This window comes from Stegodyphus dumicola, chromosome 2 (genome assembly GCF_044657685.1).
Source record: "Stegodyphus dumicola isolate Sdum_Otavi_A_Nest chromosome 2, ASM4465768v1".
Lineage (NCBI taxonomy): Eukaryota > Metazoa > Arthropoda > Arachnida > Araneae > Eresidae > Stegodyphus > Stegodyphus dumicola.
The window spans coordinates 69,330,489-69,349,277 of NC_140769.1; the positions used below are offsets into that span (position 1 = coordinate 69,330,489).

General features: G+C 31.6%; 2 protein-coding genes across 7 annotated transcripts in view; one reads left to right on the forward strand and one right to left on the reverse strand.

The window, feature by feature from the left end:
* The window catches only part of LOC118190584 (cholesin), a 46,091-nt gene extending 28,279 nt beyond the window's left edge, over window positions 1-17,812 (reverse strand). The window contains exons 1-2 of one of the 6 annotated variants that reach the window (XM_035361337.2): window positions 17,515-17,810; window positions 16,446-16,630 (exon numbers count right to left, since the gene is read on the reverse strand). The gene's annotated coding sequence lies outside the window, so the exon portion shown is untranslated. Of the gene's footprint in view, window positions 1-16,445; window positions 16,631-17,514 lie in introns of all 6 variants that reach the window. The other 5 variants (XM_085810761.1, XM_035361335.2, XM_035361333.2 and 2 more) reach the window with 5 other exon arrangements.
* Window positions 17,813-18,184: 372 nt separating this feature from the next.
* The window catches only part of LOC146998469 (NADH dehydrogenase [ubiquinone] 1 beta subcomplex subunit 2, mitochondrial-like), a 30,707-nt gene continuing 30,102 nt past the window's right edge, over window positions 18,185-18,789 (forward strand). The window contains exon 1 of the mRNA XM_085810763.1: window positions 18,185-18,381. Within this exon, the coding sequence (XP_085666889.1) occupies window positions 18,284-18,381 (98 nt within the window). The 5' untranslated portion in view covers window positions 18,185-18,283. The remainder of the gene's footprint in view (window positions 18,382-18,789) is intronic.

The following is an 18,789-nucleotide window of genomic DNA, read 5'->3' on the forward strand; positions in this document are numbered from 1 at the left end:
TTCGTAAACGTATTTTGCGCATGCGCACATGCAAATTCGCAGTGGTGAAGGTCTTATGCGCATTATAATTAATGCGTCAACGTGACGCATGCGCAGAAAGTTTGTAGCTTTTAGGTCCGGATTATAGATCATTCCGGATTATGGGTGTCCGAATTAACGACTTTTGACTGTATATGAAATTCAATCAATATTTAACAAATAAGTTTCAATATAATTTTTAAATGACAGATTAAGAAAATGGATATATTTATGGGTTTCTTCACAGAGAAGATGTTGACTACAGTATTTTTATTCACTAATGGCTCATCAGCAACGATTTCAAACATGATATTAAGCATATATAAGTCAAATGTAGCTTTTTAAATAAATTATTTAGCATATATGAATTAAAGTTAGGAGAAGTTGTACGGCATTAAGCATATGCAAGTTAGGTAAAAATATTTTTACGGGTACCCCTTGGTGAAAATTGGCGGCACATGGATACTGAGTTTGTGAAATTCTTTGACTTGTGTAACGGCGATTTTTGCACCAAAAATTGTCGTCAAAAAAGCCAGAATAACAAGACAAAGAATTTCATACACTCTGTATCCATGTACACATCGACCTATTTTCCCTTAAAAAGTCAAAAGAGCAGACAACAATATATATATATAGGCGTTAAATACTCACTCTAAATCATTTAACTGATAGGGATATGATAATTTATTCCTAAACCTGAGAAGGCGGTATAAGTTGGATGACTGTCAGTTGAAAGATTTGTATATAGTGTAATTACTCAATTGTATATATTGTAAAAAGCTAATTGTCTTCAGACATATACTGTTACTATACTGTTACTAAAAAAATGGGCCTATTTCCTGCCTTTAGACTGTCTACTAGCTCTTGGATAGCGAAAATGCCTTTTTCCTTTCTTAAATTCTTAATCATTGCAACACGACAATTAGCCAGAAATTAATTAATTTCCATTCACTAGTATTTTTAAAAAAATCTTAACAGACGGTCTCTCTCAGATAAGAACTCCACAAAATACATCCCTCAAGAATTCCAAGTCCAACCCACTACCATAAATTTCTTCACCCAAGTCTTGCCGACTGATATAATTCAAAGCCCCTACTGCCGCTAAGAATTTTCGGACACCCTACACTTCTGAGTCAGACACGAAGAGAACACACTGCCAACTCCCCCACTAGAAAGAATGTAAGTTACTTAATACCTTTCTGGCCTTTATATCTTCATGTACATTCACTGATCTTATTTATATTATTTTCTATTTTATTTTTATATTATTTTTATATTATTTTTATGTTCTCTTTGATTTGTTTTTGCAAAGTTTGCATTATTTATCTTTTTTATAATCTTCTATGTTTATTTCAACTTTACTTTGATTTCGATTTCATAATGACAATTTCCAATGTTTAATTTCTACAAATAATATAGTACTCAAATACATAAAGATGATAGTGTCGGGGACGATTACTCGAGTTTTACAAGATTTCTCTACAGTAATTGATTTTTACTCCAAATTGAATTGACTAAAATGCTTCATGAGAATCAGTTCTTTGAGTAACAACTATTCGCGGAAATATTTGGCCTGACTAGAATTGCCGGTTTGGCTTTAATTTATAACTCGAGTAAAGACGAAACACTTTCATATTTACGTATTTCTATCAATTATTGATCATTGAACGGGAGTTGGTTTGTTCCCCTTGAAAAGTCAACTAATTTCCGATCAATGACAATAATTACATGTTTTAATTTTTACTTTTACAATTGTAATATTATTCTTCGTGATGATTTAACTCCAGTCCCCGTTAAAACATTATTAACATTTTGCTTTCAAATTACTTCAAAACATCTTTCAAAATATAACTTACCAGTATGGATGCACACTTTTAAAATAATTCTACTTTAATTAAACTTAGGAGATAATATAATCAATTAATCAATACGGTTTAGGAAATAAATTATTATTAACTAACTTTGCAGCAATTGCGCAAGTAATAATAACTTGTATTCGCACTAAATGGATTTAAGTTCATACAACATTTGATATGCTAAATAGCAGCTATTAGTGCTATTTATCTCTTACCTAATGTACCCACTTTATATATTATCTCCAACCTTTTTAAGTTTTAAAGTTCTTATACAAAAACTTTACTGTATTGAAGGTTAGCAGCCTCCTTACTTTTATATCTTGCTAGTTTAACTCATATTGAAATCACTAAATGTCATTCCACTAGATGACAAACTTGAAAATTTAACGCCATGCCTGCTACAGGTAAACCCAAAAAACAATTTCTATGAAAAACATTTAACTGTATTTACATGATTACATGCGGTACTTGACATATTAAATATATAGGACAGACTAAAAACAATCTTAACTTTCGAATCAATAACCATAGAGCTCAAATCAAAAAATTCAACGCACAAAAAAATAACATTAAAATAAGTACACCATCACAACTTAATACAGCAGAATTAGAACACTTTAAACACCATGACTTCAACTCTATTCAACTTCAGATACTAGATATAATACCCAATCACAAAACACGAATTTTTCAGGAATCTCTCTATATACTAAAACAACGTTCACTTTATCCATATGGACTTAACACTTATATACATAGTCATAGAGATACTTCTAAGAAGTCTATTTTCAGCCAATTTAAACTCTACAGCATCAAAACGCAAAGAGAAAAAAGAGGAAGCAAAATAAAAAATAATGCGAGATTTTTATCCACTTTGGATACACTTGCATTGAAAAAACAATTGAAATGTTTTTTTGACTCAGACTGTTTTCCCAAGAAACTTCTCAACTGGTTACACTCCTGTACTAATAAATTCCTTATCAAACTAAAAAAATTCATTCAAGAAAGCTACGACGACATACAAATCATTAAAGACATGATTCTTGATTTTAGTCTTTTCAGACTCTCTAATAGTCTCACTCAACGCAAAATTTATTTTAAAGTCAATTTTCTGCATCCGCAGTTTGACAATATTCATTTCTCAAGAATCATCAGAGATTGTAAAGATTACTTCCCCGCAGTTGACACTATACCAATGATTGCATTTAAATATCAAAGGACCTTAAGCAACTTGCTTACTAACCACCATGAAATAGATGAACCTGCAGACACCAATTTACAGCAATTACGTAGATTCTCATCACCAGCACATAATTACTGGCAACCTGAATATCATACAAAACCATCAACTAAAAACACTAATGAGTTATGGTACAAAATTTAGACCAGTCAGAAACATGACTACAAATTACTGTTACAAGACTTTCGAAAACAACATCAACGAATTTATAGTTAAAGCAAGCTATCAACTGAATTTTCCCATAGATACCTTCTTAAAATGGAAAGCTAAAATTCTTCAACGCATATCCACAGAAATCAGTCACCTCAAATTTAAAAGTACACTGAACTGGTCGCAACTTACATCTGATATTAGTAAATTAAAACAGCTTTTTACTATTACAAAAATAGATAAAGCAACTAATAACTTTAGCATTATATGAAAACAATTCTACACTGAGATTATTCATAAAGAACTTCTCAACGCAACTACTTATCAATCAGCCAACCTTACAGAAACATCTATAATAAACAGGATTAAAACTTTTCATAAGAAACTCAATATTACTTTCAATGCAAACTACAACAGATTTACTAATCTTTATGCGATTCCCAAATTCCATAAAACACCATTAAAATTTAGATTTATAGCTAATGGAACTAATAATTACAAGAAAAATATAGACTATTATTTTTCAATTCAACTTAATAAAATCTGTAAATTTATTTTCAATGATTGTAACACTAATCATAACTATTGCTGGATCATTCATAATAACACTCCTGTCATTAATACCATTCATACCATTAACATCCAAAACATTAACTGCTATGATTTTGAAAACTTATATACCTCACTTCCTCTAGAAGAAATCTATACCAGTCTACTTGATCTACCAAAACTTTTCCCTAATATACTCAATATCATGACTCTTGACAAATGGAAAACCTACCTAAAATGCACACTTTTTCATAACTACATCAAGTTTCAAAATCAACTTTTTAAACAAGTCAGAGGATTGCCAATGGGCTTACATTCCAGCACCTCGATCTGTAATATCTTTTTATTTGTCAAAGAATTTAACTTCCAAAAAAATCTACAACCACAAGAGTTAAATTACTACAAACACACCTACAGATTTATTGATGACCTTATTACAATTAATAATTTTGGTAAAATTGAAAACTCCAACATTTATCCGAATTGTCTTAAACTTAATAAAACTAATAATTCACAAAATAGCATAGACTTTCTAGATCTTCAAATCATTAACTACAAAAAAATTTTACTTTTTGACAAAACAAGAAACTTCAATTTCAATACTAACAAATTAATAAATTGGAACTCCAACATATCCAAAAAAGTAATTAACAATACTATAATTAATCAAATACAACGAATTAAAACTATATGCACAGATACAATAGATTTACAACGCGAAATTTTGATCCTTATCAAAATTCTCAAAAATAATCTAATTCCCTTTCAATTTATCAACCATTGCCTTAAAAGAGCAAGCGTTAAATACTCACTCTAAATCATTTAACTGATAGGGATATGATAATTTATTCCTAAACCTGAGAAGGCGGTATAAGTTGGATGACTGTCAGTTGAAAGATTTGTATATAGTGTAATTACTCAATTGTATATATTGTAAAAAGCTAATTGTCTTCAGACATATACTGTTACTATACTGTTACTAAAAAAATGGGCCTATTTCCTGCCTTTAGACTGTCTACTAGCTCTTGGATAGCGAAAATGCCTTTTTCCTTTCTTAAATTCTTAATCATTGCAACACGACAATTAGCCAGAAATTAATTAATTTCCATTCACTAGTATTTTTAAAAAAATCTTAACAGACGGTCTCTCTCAGATAAGAACTCCACAAAATACATCCCTCAAGAATTCCAAGTCCAACCCACTACCATAAATTTCTTCACCCAAGTCTTGCCGACTGATATAATTCAAAGCCCCTACTGCCGCTAAGAATTTTCGGACACCCTACACTTCTGAGTCAGACACGAAGAGAACACACTGCCAACTCCCCCACTAGAAAGAATGTAAGTTACTTAATACCTTTCTGGCCTTTATATCTTCATGTACATTCACTGATCTTATTTATATTATTTTCTATTTTATTTTTATATTATTTTTATATTATTTTTATGTTCTCTTTGATTTGTTTTTGCAAAGTTTGCATTATTTATCTTTTTTATAATCTTCTATGTTTATTTCAACTTTACTTTGATTTCGATTTCATAATGACAATTTCCAATGTTTAATTTCTACAAATAATATAGTACTCAAATACATAAAGATGATAGTGTCGGGGACGATTACTCGAGTTTTACAAGATTTCTCTACAGTAATTGATTTTTACTCCAAATTGAATTGACTAAAATGCTTCATGAGAATCAGTTCTTTGAGTAACAACTATTCGCGGAAATATTTGGCCTGACTAGAATTGCCGGTTTGGCTTTAATTTATAACTCGAGTAAAGACGAAACACTTTCATATTTACGTATTTCTATCAATTATTGATCATTGAACGGGAGTTGGTTTGTTCCCCTTGAAAAGTCAACTAATTTCCGATCAATGACAATAATTACATGTTTTAATTTTTACTTTTACAATTGTAATATTATTCTTCGTGATGATTTAACTCCAGTCCCCGTTAAAACATTATTAACATTTTGCTTTCAAATTACTTCAAAACATCTTTCAAAATATAACTTACCAGTATGGATGCACACTTTTAAAATAATTCTACTTTAATTAAACTTAGGAGATAATATAATCAATTAATCAATACGGTTTAGGAAATAAATTATTATATATATATATATATGTAATGCTATTTTTAAATCAATTGATTAAATTAAATTCTAATCATATTGCTTAATAATGTGTTGGCGATTCTTTACCTAAATTGCATCCCTGTTCCTAAATAAACGTATCACTTTATATTCCAAAATTTGTCTCATTCCTGTTGCCCCGGCTACACAACACAAATAACGTACAAGATTCTACATTTCATATATATATATATATATATATATAATCTTAATAAATTACATTTTAAATCAAACAATGAAATGACATAAAAAAGGAGATTCATCTTTGCACTACACAAAGGAAATGTCCATTTACCTTATTTACAAATTAACATGTCTTCAGTCAAACAAAATTCCGTAACAACATCCAAAAACTTCCTAAAATTATTTGAACTAGAATCTGTATACTGGCATCGCCACATAAATTCACAAAATAAGAGTCAAAAATATCCTCTGTAGCCCTGTTTATCATCCGACTTTCGACCATACACATTTCCTTCCTACAAACAGGACACTTAATACTGGCTACTAAGTAAACCCTCATTTACACACCAGCCAAGTAATGTTCTTCCTTTCTTCCCAAATTGCACAGAAACTTCAAATTAATCTTACTACATTCAGCCATTTTACCATCTAAACCACAAAACAAACAACATGCTTCCTAACCAATACACACACGAGCCCTTTCGAATTTACAACAATCATGCAACCGATTACGCCATAATAGGATTTCTATAACATTCAACTAATGTGTTGGCGATGTCAACTATTCAGGCTATCATAAATGAAACAACTTGGTGATAAATGAAACAACTATTTCGCGATAATACAAGGGGTATCCTTCTCTTTGCTCTAAACACAAGTTAAATTTATATTTAAATGAAAAAACATGATATTAAGCAATGTCAAAAAGTTAACTGCTGGAACATGATATTAGGCTTAAAGTTAGAAGGAAAAGCATAATATTAAATTAAATTTAGCAGGTTAAACATGCTACTTAGTACATATGAACTAAAGCAAGGAAGAAAAGAAGTATATTCAGCATACAAAAATAATTCAGCTCATACTTAATATGTATGAGGGTAAGGTGAAAATTTCTCAGCCTTACTCAGAGATAGTGCTCCAATCAACAAAACTTTATGTTTCCCGCCTGGGTGCTGGTGTCATTAGTTTATATGACAAGTTTCAACTTATTCTCAAAAGTAGTAGTTTATTGACACGGATTTTTGCAGTAGATGTCTTGAGTGTAATTCGTTAACACTAGAATGGTGGTAGGGGTCATTTTGACCCCTGGACACTTTTGACCATTGATTACTTTTGTTTTACTGGAAGAAATAGTTTGGAATTTTTTGAATTTTCCAAAATAGATAACAAATATGTGTAAAAAAATTTTCAGCATTCTAGGTTTGTTAGTTTTTGAAATACTGGCATGTATTCCTAGAACGGCAGACAGGGGTCATTTTGACCCCTTTACTTTTATCCCTCTTTCTGCTCAAGGCATTGTCAAATAACCCATAAAAAACATTCACTGATAAGGATTTTTCGATTGCATTCATTCTATCTCCCAGAGGGATAAAAACATGGATGGTCTCATGACTATGTAATGTCTACATAAGTTGCTGTTCCTTAGTTTGCAGTTATTTATTCATTTGAAGAAAATACTGCAAGAAAGGTAGATGCAGGGTTTTTCCTGTTTACATTTCTTTTCAAAAATAGTTTATTTTACAGATGTATTTTACCGTTTGTTAGTTCAGCTTACTTACTGCAGGAGATAACAGTTAGGATAGATGTTTCCTTTGTAATCCCAAATCAGTATTTCAGTACATATGAATTCTGCCATCAAGTTCATTATCACCTTTCCTTTACACTGTGAGAATCATATGCTAAAATATATTCCCTATCGTTTTCTGATAGTCCGGTATTTTTCTACTTTTTTCAACTTTTACAAAATATGCCTAATAAGCAGAAAAGAGGTCTTACAGATGAAGAAATTAAAAAATTGTTGCAGGAGCTATCTGAAAATGAGTCTGACGGAGATGAAATTTCTAATTTTTCTGTAGAAACTGAAGATGAATTCCAGACACAAACTATTAGTGAATCCGAGGACAGCGAAGTAAACGAAAAAGAACTCGTCAGAAATAAACGGGCAAAAATGGATCAGGGTATTTGCAAAATTATTTTTACAGCTCCTGATAACATTACATGAAATGAAAAAATTCCAAAAATTCAGTCCGCGGCCGTGTTCCTGCTTATAACGTTCTAAACGAAACAGCAGGACCAATTTTTTTTGCAAAGAGTCGTGTTTCTGAGGACAAAGTGTCTAGTGTTTTCAAGCTTTTCATTGATGATGATATCTTGCTACAAATAAAGAAATGTATAGAATCCGAAGCTCACTGGCAACTTGGAAATAAAGACTGGAAGTTACCTCTGGCTAAGTTAGATGCTTTTGTCGCTATATTGTATGTTCGAGGAGTAATAGGAGCAAAGGGCTTAGATTTATATTCTTTGTGGTCCGAAGCATAGGGAATACTTTTTTGCAAAGAAACTATATCAAGAGATAGATTCAAAGAAATAAAACGATTTTTAAGGTTCGATGAAAAGACAACAAGATCTACTCGATTACAGACTGATAAATTTGCTCTTGCGTCAGACATGTGGAACAAATTTATTGAAAACTGCAAAACGTTCTACCAGTTAGGACAAAATATTACAGTTGATAAACAATTATTACTATCTAAACCTAAGTGTAGATTTACACAATATATGCCTAATAAACCTGATAAATTTTGAATAAAATTTTAGTTATCTGTCGACGTTGATACTAAATACCTCTTGAAAGAATTTCCTTATCTAGGAAAAGATGAAACAGCTAACGGAGCCACATCTAAACAAAGGAATATTACCACGAATAACTATTTTACTAGCATTAAATTATCAGAAAAGCTAAAATCAAAAAATACAACTATGGTTGGCACAATGAAAAAGAACAGAAGAGAAATTCCTATATCTTTGAAAAATATGTGTAGTAATCTTTATTCATAGACAATAGTGGAACATGATAATATCACACTTATCATCTATCAAGGGAAAGGAAACAAAAGCCTTTTTCTACTAAGCTTATTACATTCTACTGTAAAAACTGAAGACAGTCTCAAGAAGTTACACAATTCAATAGCATTTTCAAACGCAACAAAGTATTCAATTCAAAGATTCAACAAGTATGGTGTGGATATTCGTGATCAGATGTGCTGAAAACATTCAGTTACATCGGCTTCTAGATGATGGCCTGTACATACCTTTTTTCAATATTTTGGATCATGCAGCTTTGAATGCCTGGATAATTTATAAAAGTGTAATAGGAAACACCATTAACAGGAGAGAATTTCTACTGAAATTAGAAGAGTGGTACATATGGCTTCAAAACTCCCAAAGATCCTTCCTGAGTCTTCAGAAAAACACATGTAAAGAAAATGGATATAGAGAGAAAAAAGTGTCAAGTACAGAGATGCAATGGAAACAAATCTCAAGAATATTGCACATCTTGTTCCAAAGTTGTGTGTGGAAAATGCACTGGAAAAATTGTTAAAAATTATTTTTGCATCACCTGCATTAATTTTTAATATGTATGTGTAATCTCTAATATTTTGAACATTAAACAGAATTGAAACGAAATGATTTACATATTCCATTCAGCTACATATATAATGATATAGCTGAAACATCAGAGAACATTTCTCTGATGTTTCAGTTATCAGTTAAATCAATAAATTATCATGTGATATTAAATATAAATTATGAAATATATATAAAGTATGTATTTGTGCCAATGCATGGCATTTAAAATTGTTTTACAGTTGCTATTTCAGTACTTTCATCGAAGGGTCAAAATGACCTTTTACCACCGTTCCAGTAGGTAAGTTTTCCCGCCGTTCTAGTGTTAATCAAGAATGTCTATGTATAGCTCTACTCTTATATGCGCCCTAAGATCACCAAATGTTGCCATATGTGTTCTGTGCTGGTTTTTGACACGTTTCCATGCTGTGGGATGGTCTGGTAGATGATGCTGTTTGTATGGCAACTCTTTTGATGTTGAAACTTAACTCATTTGCTGCAGTTGTTTAATTGCTCGTTGGTTCGTGTCGTGCATGTTTTGAATGTTGCAATGAAAGACGTGGTGGCAAGATTTCAGTCACATATTTTAGACTGTGTGCAAAGTAAATTTAGTATTAAAAGGTACAATGTTGGAATTGTGGACGAGTCTTTTGTTCACAGGTGTGTTTATATGGATAAAAGTGCATTTTTGGAATTTCTGTGGGAGTCAGGACTTTTAAAACAAAGTTTGGCATGTCCAAAATGCAAAGCTGATATGAGAACTCGAACGAAGAATGGTACTTCTGGATAGACTTGTGTGGGTTTGCAGTCAAATGGTTGCTGCTAAAGTATGTTGCTGTCAGCAGAGTTTAAGATTTGGATTGTGGTTTTCGTGCAGTAAGTTAACTTTGGAGGAAGTTTTCATCGTTACTTTCGAATTTTGAATCACGGAAAGACATGTGATACAGCAAAACCGTGCCACTTTTTTTGTTCAGACGTTGTGTGACTGGCAAAATTTTATTCACGTATGTATTATGGTAAGTGCATTTTATTTTATTGTTTTTACTTTGTAGAATGTTAGTTCATTATGTTTTTACTATCAATTTCTGTTGTTATTTGAATTGTTTGTAATTTTGTTGATTTGTGCACAATGCCTAGATTGTGCAATTTGTAAATTTTTTTTAAAGTTTAAACAGAATGCTGTGTACATGGTATTCTTTGAAATTTATTGTTATGTTAATTTATTGAAGCGAGGTGTGCATAGTTCATAGATTCTTTCGCTGCCTAGATTGTGCAATTCGTAGATGTTTTTTTAAGTTTCTCGTAGATGTCTTTTCAGATATTTTTGGTTAGAAACTTTACATTTTTGGGCTAATCTTTGGAATATGGTAACAGGCAGTTTGGCGACATTTTGGTAGGCGATAAAGGTTACTACCTAGGATTTGGCAATAATGTGAGAAGTACCCAGTTCCAATTACGGATTATTTTGCTGAGAGAAATGAGATATCATGAGATATGTCATGTGACATTTATGGACGAATGACAGCTCTTTAATCGGAAAAGGGGGAAAATTTGGAAAAATATCTGCAGTACTTTATAGGATTTTGTATTTAGCTTCACTCTGTGTTGTATGAAACAGTGTTGGTTAATTTTTGGATCCCATGGCCCTATCTAAAGTGAATTCGAAATTTTTACTGCGTTTATCTGATAATCCAAAAGAATTGCTTACATATTGTATGAGTGTAGGATTAATTGCAGATAAGTATGAATGTCCAACATGTGGGAATAAAATGAGATTGTGTGAAAGGAAGGATATTACAGATAAGTTTGAATGGCGGTGCAAAAAATCTGGTGAAAATGGACATTTTGTGATCCGCTATGCACTCAAGATTCTGTAGAAGATTAGGTAAGTTAGTATTTTTAATCATTTGAGGATAATATTTTTATGCATTGTTCTAAATATAAGGAATAAATAAATTAATATGCTATTACTGGAAAATTTTTATTAGCAATGAATTAGTTTAAAGTAATTAAGATTTTAAGTTAATTTTTATTAATTTAATGTATGTGTTTATTTATATTTTAAGTAGTGTTTTTAATTTAATTATATTTTAATTAAATGTTAGTTATTTTGTGAATTATATGTTTGTAGCATTTTGGAATACATTTCAGTAGAAGTAAACGTGCATGGAAATAATTTAAATATTTGACATTAAGTATTTGCAACCATTTTGAATGTCTGCGTTATAAATTTGCAGGTGACGTTTACATTGATAAATTAGTGGGAAAAGTTTTTGGATATTTTATTTATTTTATACATGCAAATGTTCATCCTTGGAAAGGGTATATACTTTTTGGCGATCAGGTAATTTCATATATGTCCTTTTTACAGACTTTAAAAATTCACAAAATTTTCTTGCATTTTCGTGCAAATTTTTCTAATTTGTGAGAAAAAAGGAGTGTACATGGATAAAGTCAAGAGTGTGTGCAATGCCATTTTCGTGCAATTCTGGGATTTTTTTCAAGTAAAAATAGGTCGACGTGTACATGGTTTAATTATATTTTAATTAAATGATAGTTATTTTGTGAATTATATGTTTGTAGCATTTTGGAATACGTTTCAGTAAAAGTAAACGTGCATGGAAATAACTTAAATATTTGACACTAAGTATTTGCATAGTTGCCAACCTATGACACTCAAAAATCAGGAGATTTTTCACAATGTTAAAAAGACTTTTTAAATGATAAAAATATAGTTTTTAATAATGAATTAACTTTAAATAGTTACTAAGTCTTAAATGCAAGCAAAACAAAAATACCTTAGGCATAAAAAACATTTTTATTACTTTCATCGTTTAAAAAAAAAAAAAAAAGGCACTTTAATCAGTTTTCATACAAATGTTACGGACAGTGGCAGATTTTGCTCTCGTTAAGAAAGAAACTTCATAATTTTGTTCATAGCAATTGCCACGTAGACCTGCTTTCGCTAATAAAAGTTTTTCTAATGTGTCATCACTAATATTAGATCTAAATTTAGTCCTCATTTTCGCAACAACACTGAAAATCCTCTCACACTCTGCATTACTATGGGGAACTGTCAAGATGGCCAACATAATTCTAGAGAGTTCACTATATTTTAAAATTCCATCAGCACCTTTCAATTTTCCAATTAACCTCCACTGGGTGTCAATCTTAGCTGATTTTATAACTTCATCCAAGTTTTCTAATTGTAAACTGCGAAATTACTACTGCAATTTTTCAGTTATAACATCATCTTTCATGACTAAATGAAGTAAGACTGGAAATATATTCGAGAAATATCTTATATCAGAAAAAGATGCATTTACTAGAGCAGAAACATCTGTAACGTTAGCATGCAAAATCATTTAATCGTTGATTCGAAATTTATGAAGTATGCAATCACGTACTCGGCAGAAGTAACTTCTAAAATAGATATAAAACTTATTTTTGTCTTAATCAGAAAGGTCTTTAACAATTGCACCTGTTTTGGTCCTTGCACTTAAGTATTTCTTAGCGATTTCACTATCGGGAAACATTTTTCTATATAAAGCTGCAGCGTGATCCGATGCATTCAGTGACAGGTTGTGCTCCAGTAAAAAGGCAGAGAACAGACATTCTGTATTAATCACTTTTTGGTCTTTTGTTTCCGAAGAAAAAATTAATTTTTCATTTTTTCAAAACAACTCATGTTGTCCTTGTGTTTTTGTGTACGCACATGTTTGAGAACATCTGCCCTTCCACCAAGCGAAATCGAAAAATCGCAACGACAGATGGTACACCTTGCAAATTTATTACATTTCCTTGAAGAAATAATGGAAGGAAAGTCAACTGTGTACGATTTTTGAAACGTGCACGAGTATTTCACCTTTCTCGCAGACATATCAAAAGACGATAATTTCTAAAACTATTTCCTAAAGGCACGTGTACTCACGCAACTCAGGACAAGATGAACGAAATAGCGAAAGAACATCCAAAGAACGGCCAATGGCCTTGAGCTTGCTTTGTGCTCATTGGCTAATATATGCCAGATGACACGCAGTGGAGCTCGATGCCCATTGGACAACTGGAGAACGAAGTTTCTGGATACGTATGCTGTCGATCACAAAGCAGAAATTCTCATCTGATTCGCAAGGTTTCATTTTAGATATAATCTAGAGAAGAATCACTTTTTTTTTTTGTTCATATAACGAAGTATTAAGCCAAGTTCCATAAAAATCGTGAGAAATATTAAGAATAAGAAAAAGTCGGGAGAAATATATTGTAAATCAGGTTGGCGGGAGAGCGGTCGAAAATCGGGAGTCTCCCGCCTAAATCGGGAGAGTTGGCAACTCTGTATTTGCAACCATTTTCAATGTTTGCGTTATAAATTCGCAGGTGATGTTTATAATAGATAATTTAGAGAGAAAAGTTTTTGGATATTTTATTTATTTTACACGTGCAAATGTTCATCCTTGGAAAGGGTATATACTTTTTCGTGATCAGGTTATTTCATATATGTCCTTTTTACCGACTTTAAAGATTCACAAAATTTTCCTGCATTTTCGTGCAACATTTTCTAATTTGTGAGAAAAAAGCAGTGTACATGGATAAAGTCAAGTGTGCGTAATGCCATTTTTGTGCAATTCTGGGATGTTTTTTTTAAGTGAAAATAAGTCGATGTGTACATGGTTACTGTGTATGTGCGATTCTGAAAAACGTGGCAAGGAGTTTGCGATTCTGCACTTTCTCCCAATTTTGCAGTTAATATTCGTCATGATTAAGCAGTTTTGTTCCATAAAATTTCGGTGTAATTCAACTAGCAGATTGTTGGAAAAAATGTTGAGTAAATAAAAAGAAAAGAAACCTCTCTTTACTTTATGAGGACAAAATGGCGCCGAAAAAAAAAGTAGAAGGTAGCTGTAGCAGGGTTGGTTGCCAAATTTTCGCCAAAAATTGCCAAGTTACCATAATCCAAAGATTAATGCATTTTTGCTATCTAATATTTTTGTTTTGGAGTTTTAGCTAAAATTGTGTGTTTAAAACGTGGTTCTGCTGTGCAAAAACCCCGTTTGTGGAGACATTTTAACCTTAAAGTTCGAAATGTAGACAACAAATTTAGATAGTAATTTGGCGACCTGACGGCACATATAAGAGTAGTTCCCTATGTACATATTCTTTGTATTAATGATGAGCAGTAACTGAGTCATTTCGGTGATGGCGACAATTTTCAAAATCGTGCCAAGGCCATATGGTATACAGTCAAATACCAAAAATCCGCATTGCCTCTCAAAATTTAAACATTTAGTTTATAGGTTCCGGAAACTGCAACATGGAATACGAAATATCGAAGAAAAAATACTTACTGGATAATGATGCCATAATTACCAAATAATAATGAGTTATAACGAAAATACCAAATTACTGACATCATGATAAAAGTTTTTTTTTCCCTTTAATCTGCATCGAGGTAAAAAAGCAGACGATTAATTCAACTCTTCTTTCAAGTTCATGATTCATGTTGTTGTACTTTCTGAGCTTTGTTATTTCATGAGATTGTTTAGTGATTTTTTTTATCCATATATTTTTTGGATAAATTAAGAATATTTTAAATTTCAGTGGTTTTTAATACTATGACAGATAAGAAATGCACTCGTGATTTTACTGCCTGCAAGGTTGAAAAATGTAAACACGTTACATTGACGGTAATGAAATAAGTGGAAATTCTGCTAAAGATGGAAACAGGTGCTACTGATCGGTTTATAAGAGAATAGTATGGAATTGCCACACGGACTGTGTATGATACAGTCAAAAGTCGTTAATTCGGACACCCATAATTCGGAATGATCTATAATCCGGACCTCAAAACTAAAAACTTTCTGCGCATGCGCCGCGTTGACACATGCGCATAGGCGTTTACGCGTGCGCGTAAGACCTTTTACGACTGCGCATATGAGTGTGCGCAAGTGCACAATACATTTTCGCGTGCGCGTTTTATGTATAATGGATGTATAAGCTAAAATTATCTAATTATCTATTTCAGTTAATGTTGATGATTGCGTTGTTCCTTAATTTTCGAATTGGATCCGGCTTATTATTTTTTGCAGACTGTAAGAGCAATTTTATAAAAGTAAGCTTAAACTTTCGATTATATCAAATAGAATTTCCGATATATATTTGTTAATATGTAAAGGATCTAAAGCGAAAGTATGTTTTGAAATCCGAAATCTGTTTATCAATTTCACGCTGCTCGGCGGGGGGAACGCCGCAGCGGGCGTGTAATGAATTGGAAGTTGATCTGTCAGCACTATCCTTAACTTCAGGGCAGATGTTTTTATTTTATTTGGCTTATAATTCCTTACCAAATTAGTATTTCATCTCGATGTGCTCCGTCTTTGATATGATTTAAAACAAGTTCCTCGTCATTATAATTCGCTTCCGATAGTGAAGAAAGTGACAGAGGTTAGTGAAAACAAAAAAATTTCGATTGACAAATTAGTCGGTGTTCTCGACACAGCAATTATAGGACTTGAACAGCGGAACTTTGTAACTGACTTTATTGCTACTATGTCTGTTTATGTGAATTATGTCTGTTTAATAGAATTAAAGAGAAAGTATTATCACATGAAACGAAGTAAAACTTAAACAACTTACATTGAAAGAAATGTTTAATAAAGTAAACAAATAAATATTAAGCTTTTTCTTTTTGCAAATTTTGATACCCTTTAGATCATAATTGTTCTTTATTTCATAAATTACGGTTTCATATTTTTAATTTTAGAATTTCTGCATGCCATCTTACGAGATTTAAACTGATTATCTATAATCCGGAAAAATCGATAATCCGGAATCGTCGAAGTCCCGACGAGTCCGGATTAACGACTTTTGACTGTATACGGAACAATAAAAAAAAAGCTGTTGAAATTTTACAGCAACAGTGATTCTATCCCCGGAATCCGAAACCAGAAATCTTTACATGAAGGGAAATTGGCAAACCTCGATGCTGTCTTGTAAGAGTGGTTCCGGCAGTGGCGGAGTGATGGAGTACCTATTTCAGGACTACTTCTGAGAGAAATGTGGGAACAAGATTCCTGCTGATTTAAAAATAGAGGAGCCTAATGTAAATGAACAATATAATATAATCAGTTTATATATGTAATAATAATTTAATGCATATAATTAATTATTGTATAAATGTATATAATAATTTAATAAAATATATCTAATATGCCTTATTTATTTTGCTCTTTTAGTCTGAATATTATCTTTTCTATCCTAAAATCCACACAACCTCTGGTCCCAAGTGTTGTGGATTTCTGGACTTCTACTGTACTAGGATTTTACCAAGTAATCCACCATATGAAAATATAAATGAAAATTTGATCAAAAAATATATAGGTAAAAGTTTACAACTGGGTGCACCTTGTGTTTTGGCAATTTTTTTTGACGCCAAGATCGGCGCCAGAAAGACACAATTTCAAGATGGCCGCTACACAAATCCAAAATAAAAAGTCAAAGAATTGCATAAACTCTGCGTACATCGATCTGTTTTCACTTAAAAAAAAAAAAAAAATCCCAGAATTGCGCACTGCTTTAAATTTGTCCATGTACACAACAATCCATTTTTATTTTAAAAAAATCAGGAGGCTAAAGCAAAGTTACACTATCATGGTAACCAGAAATGAGATTTCATTGTCAAAATTTTACAAAAAATTGTCGCTAATCGAAGAGGCACCCAATTCTACACTAGAACAAAAATATATAAAAACATATATATAAAAAAAAATAATAAAAAAAAAACAGAAAAGTTAATTCTTAAAATCTGTAACTAAAGTTTTGAAATGAAAAAATACATTCGCCTATACGTGTAAAGTAATGAATTTAGGAATAATACGAAATTTAAACTGATTAAACTCAATAAGAATAATTAGAAAAAGATTCTATTGTAACATTAAACCGTAACAGTACAAAATGAAAAAAGGAAAAAACGTCCAATTACCTCGATTAGGATTCCAAAAATATAGTAATTTGAATCCAAGTGAAAAATAGTATTAGTCGGCCCTGGTTTTGCATCCGCTAAGTCTTTCTGTAACCGATGGGTGGAAAATCAAGCTAAGGCAAAGAATAGTCATTGTTCATAGACATTCTTTGTCTAAGGTGAGAAGGAAAGGGGGCAATTTTGTGTTTCAGGGAAGAGTAAAAAGGAACTTCGTACGTTTTATACGAGTGTAAAAGACCAGGAAGAAAAGATGGGACAAAATAAAGTTAAAATAAATGGCCCCCCAAAAAAGATCATTCGCTTCGGTTCAACTAATAGGATAAGTTGAAGTTCAACGCATGAAAAATATTCTGCCTAGAGCTTACCTGTTTACTTTTATGATATGAAATTTCAGTCTGAAAAAAAAAGATTCCGAATGATTTAATTAAGTTAAAAATTAAATCAATAAATATGAAGGACATTCAAGTAACACAAATAAGCAACAGAAAGCGTTTGCAATTAATAAAAGTTAAAGAAATGTGTATGACTGGAAGTTAAAAATAAGTAAATTTCGGTATGTTTAGTAAACTTTCCTTCGTAAACTAATCCTTATGACAGATATGTTTGAATTTGAAAGAAAGAAGTCATTTGAAATAAATGTTTGAGTAGCTCGTTAATTCAGTTTGGAAATGAAGTGAATTGACGGTATTGTCATCAATGTTAAAAGGATAATACGGAATGATATGTATTGAATTCTCATGATACTGAGATTTGTACTCTGAAAGGAAGTATGATATCTGGAACTGTTAGGCTTTTAACACAACAGTTAGTTAGACGACGTGTCCTGAATACAAAACCATTTCAAGCTAAACGGAACAGTTCTCATGTGTAAGTAATTTATATTCCTCACGAGGAATGAAGGTTGTTACATTTTAAACAAACTTACAGAGTTTTATGGAAAATTGTACTATGAATCGAAAAGCAGTTCTACTCTTCCCTATATATATTGTGCGTTTAAGTATTAAAATGTTGCTAAGCTAAGCAGTATCCATATAGCGTTTCGTATGTTTTTGGTACATTTTTGAATCATTATATATCAGATCTTTGTAGTTTTTTAAATGCGTACTACAAAAATTTAGATATTTTGTCATCTGCATTTTTTTTTTCATTTATAACCAACTATTTCATAACATTTTAGGGTGAAAATGTGCTTTAACCCACTGCTTGGCGATTTTTAAATCTCAGAATACGTTGCGTAAACAAATAAATATTAAGCTAAGGCGGAGCTAAGTGACG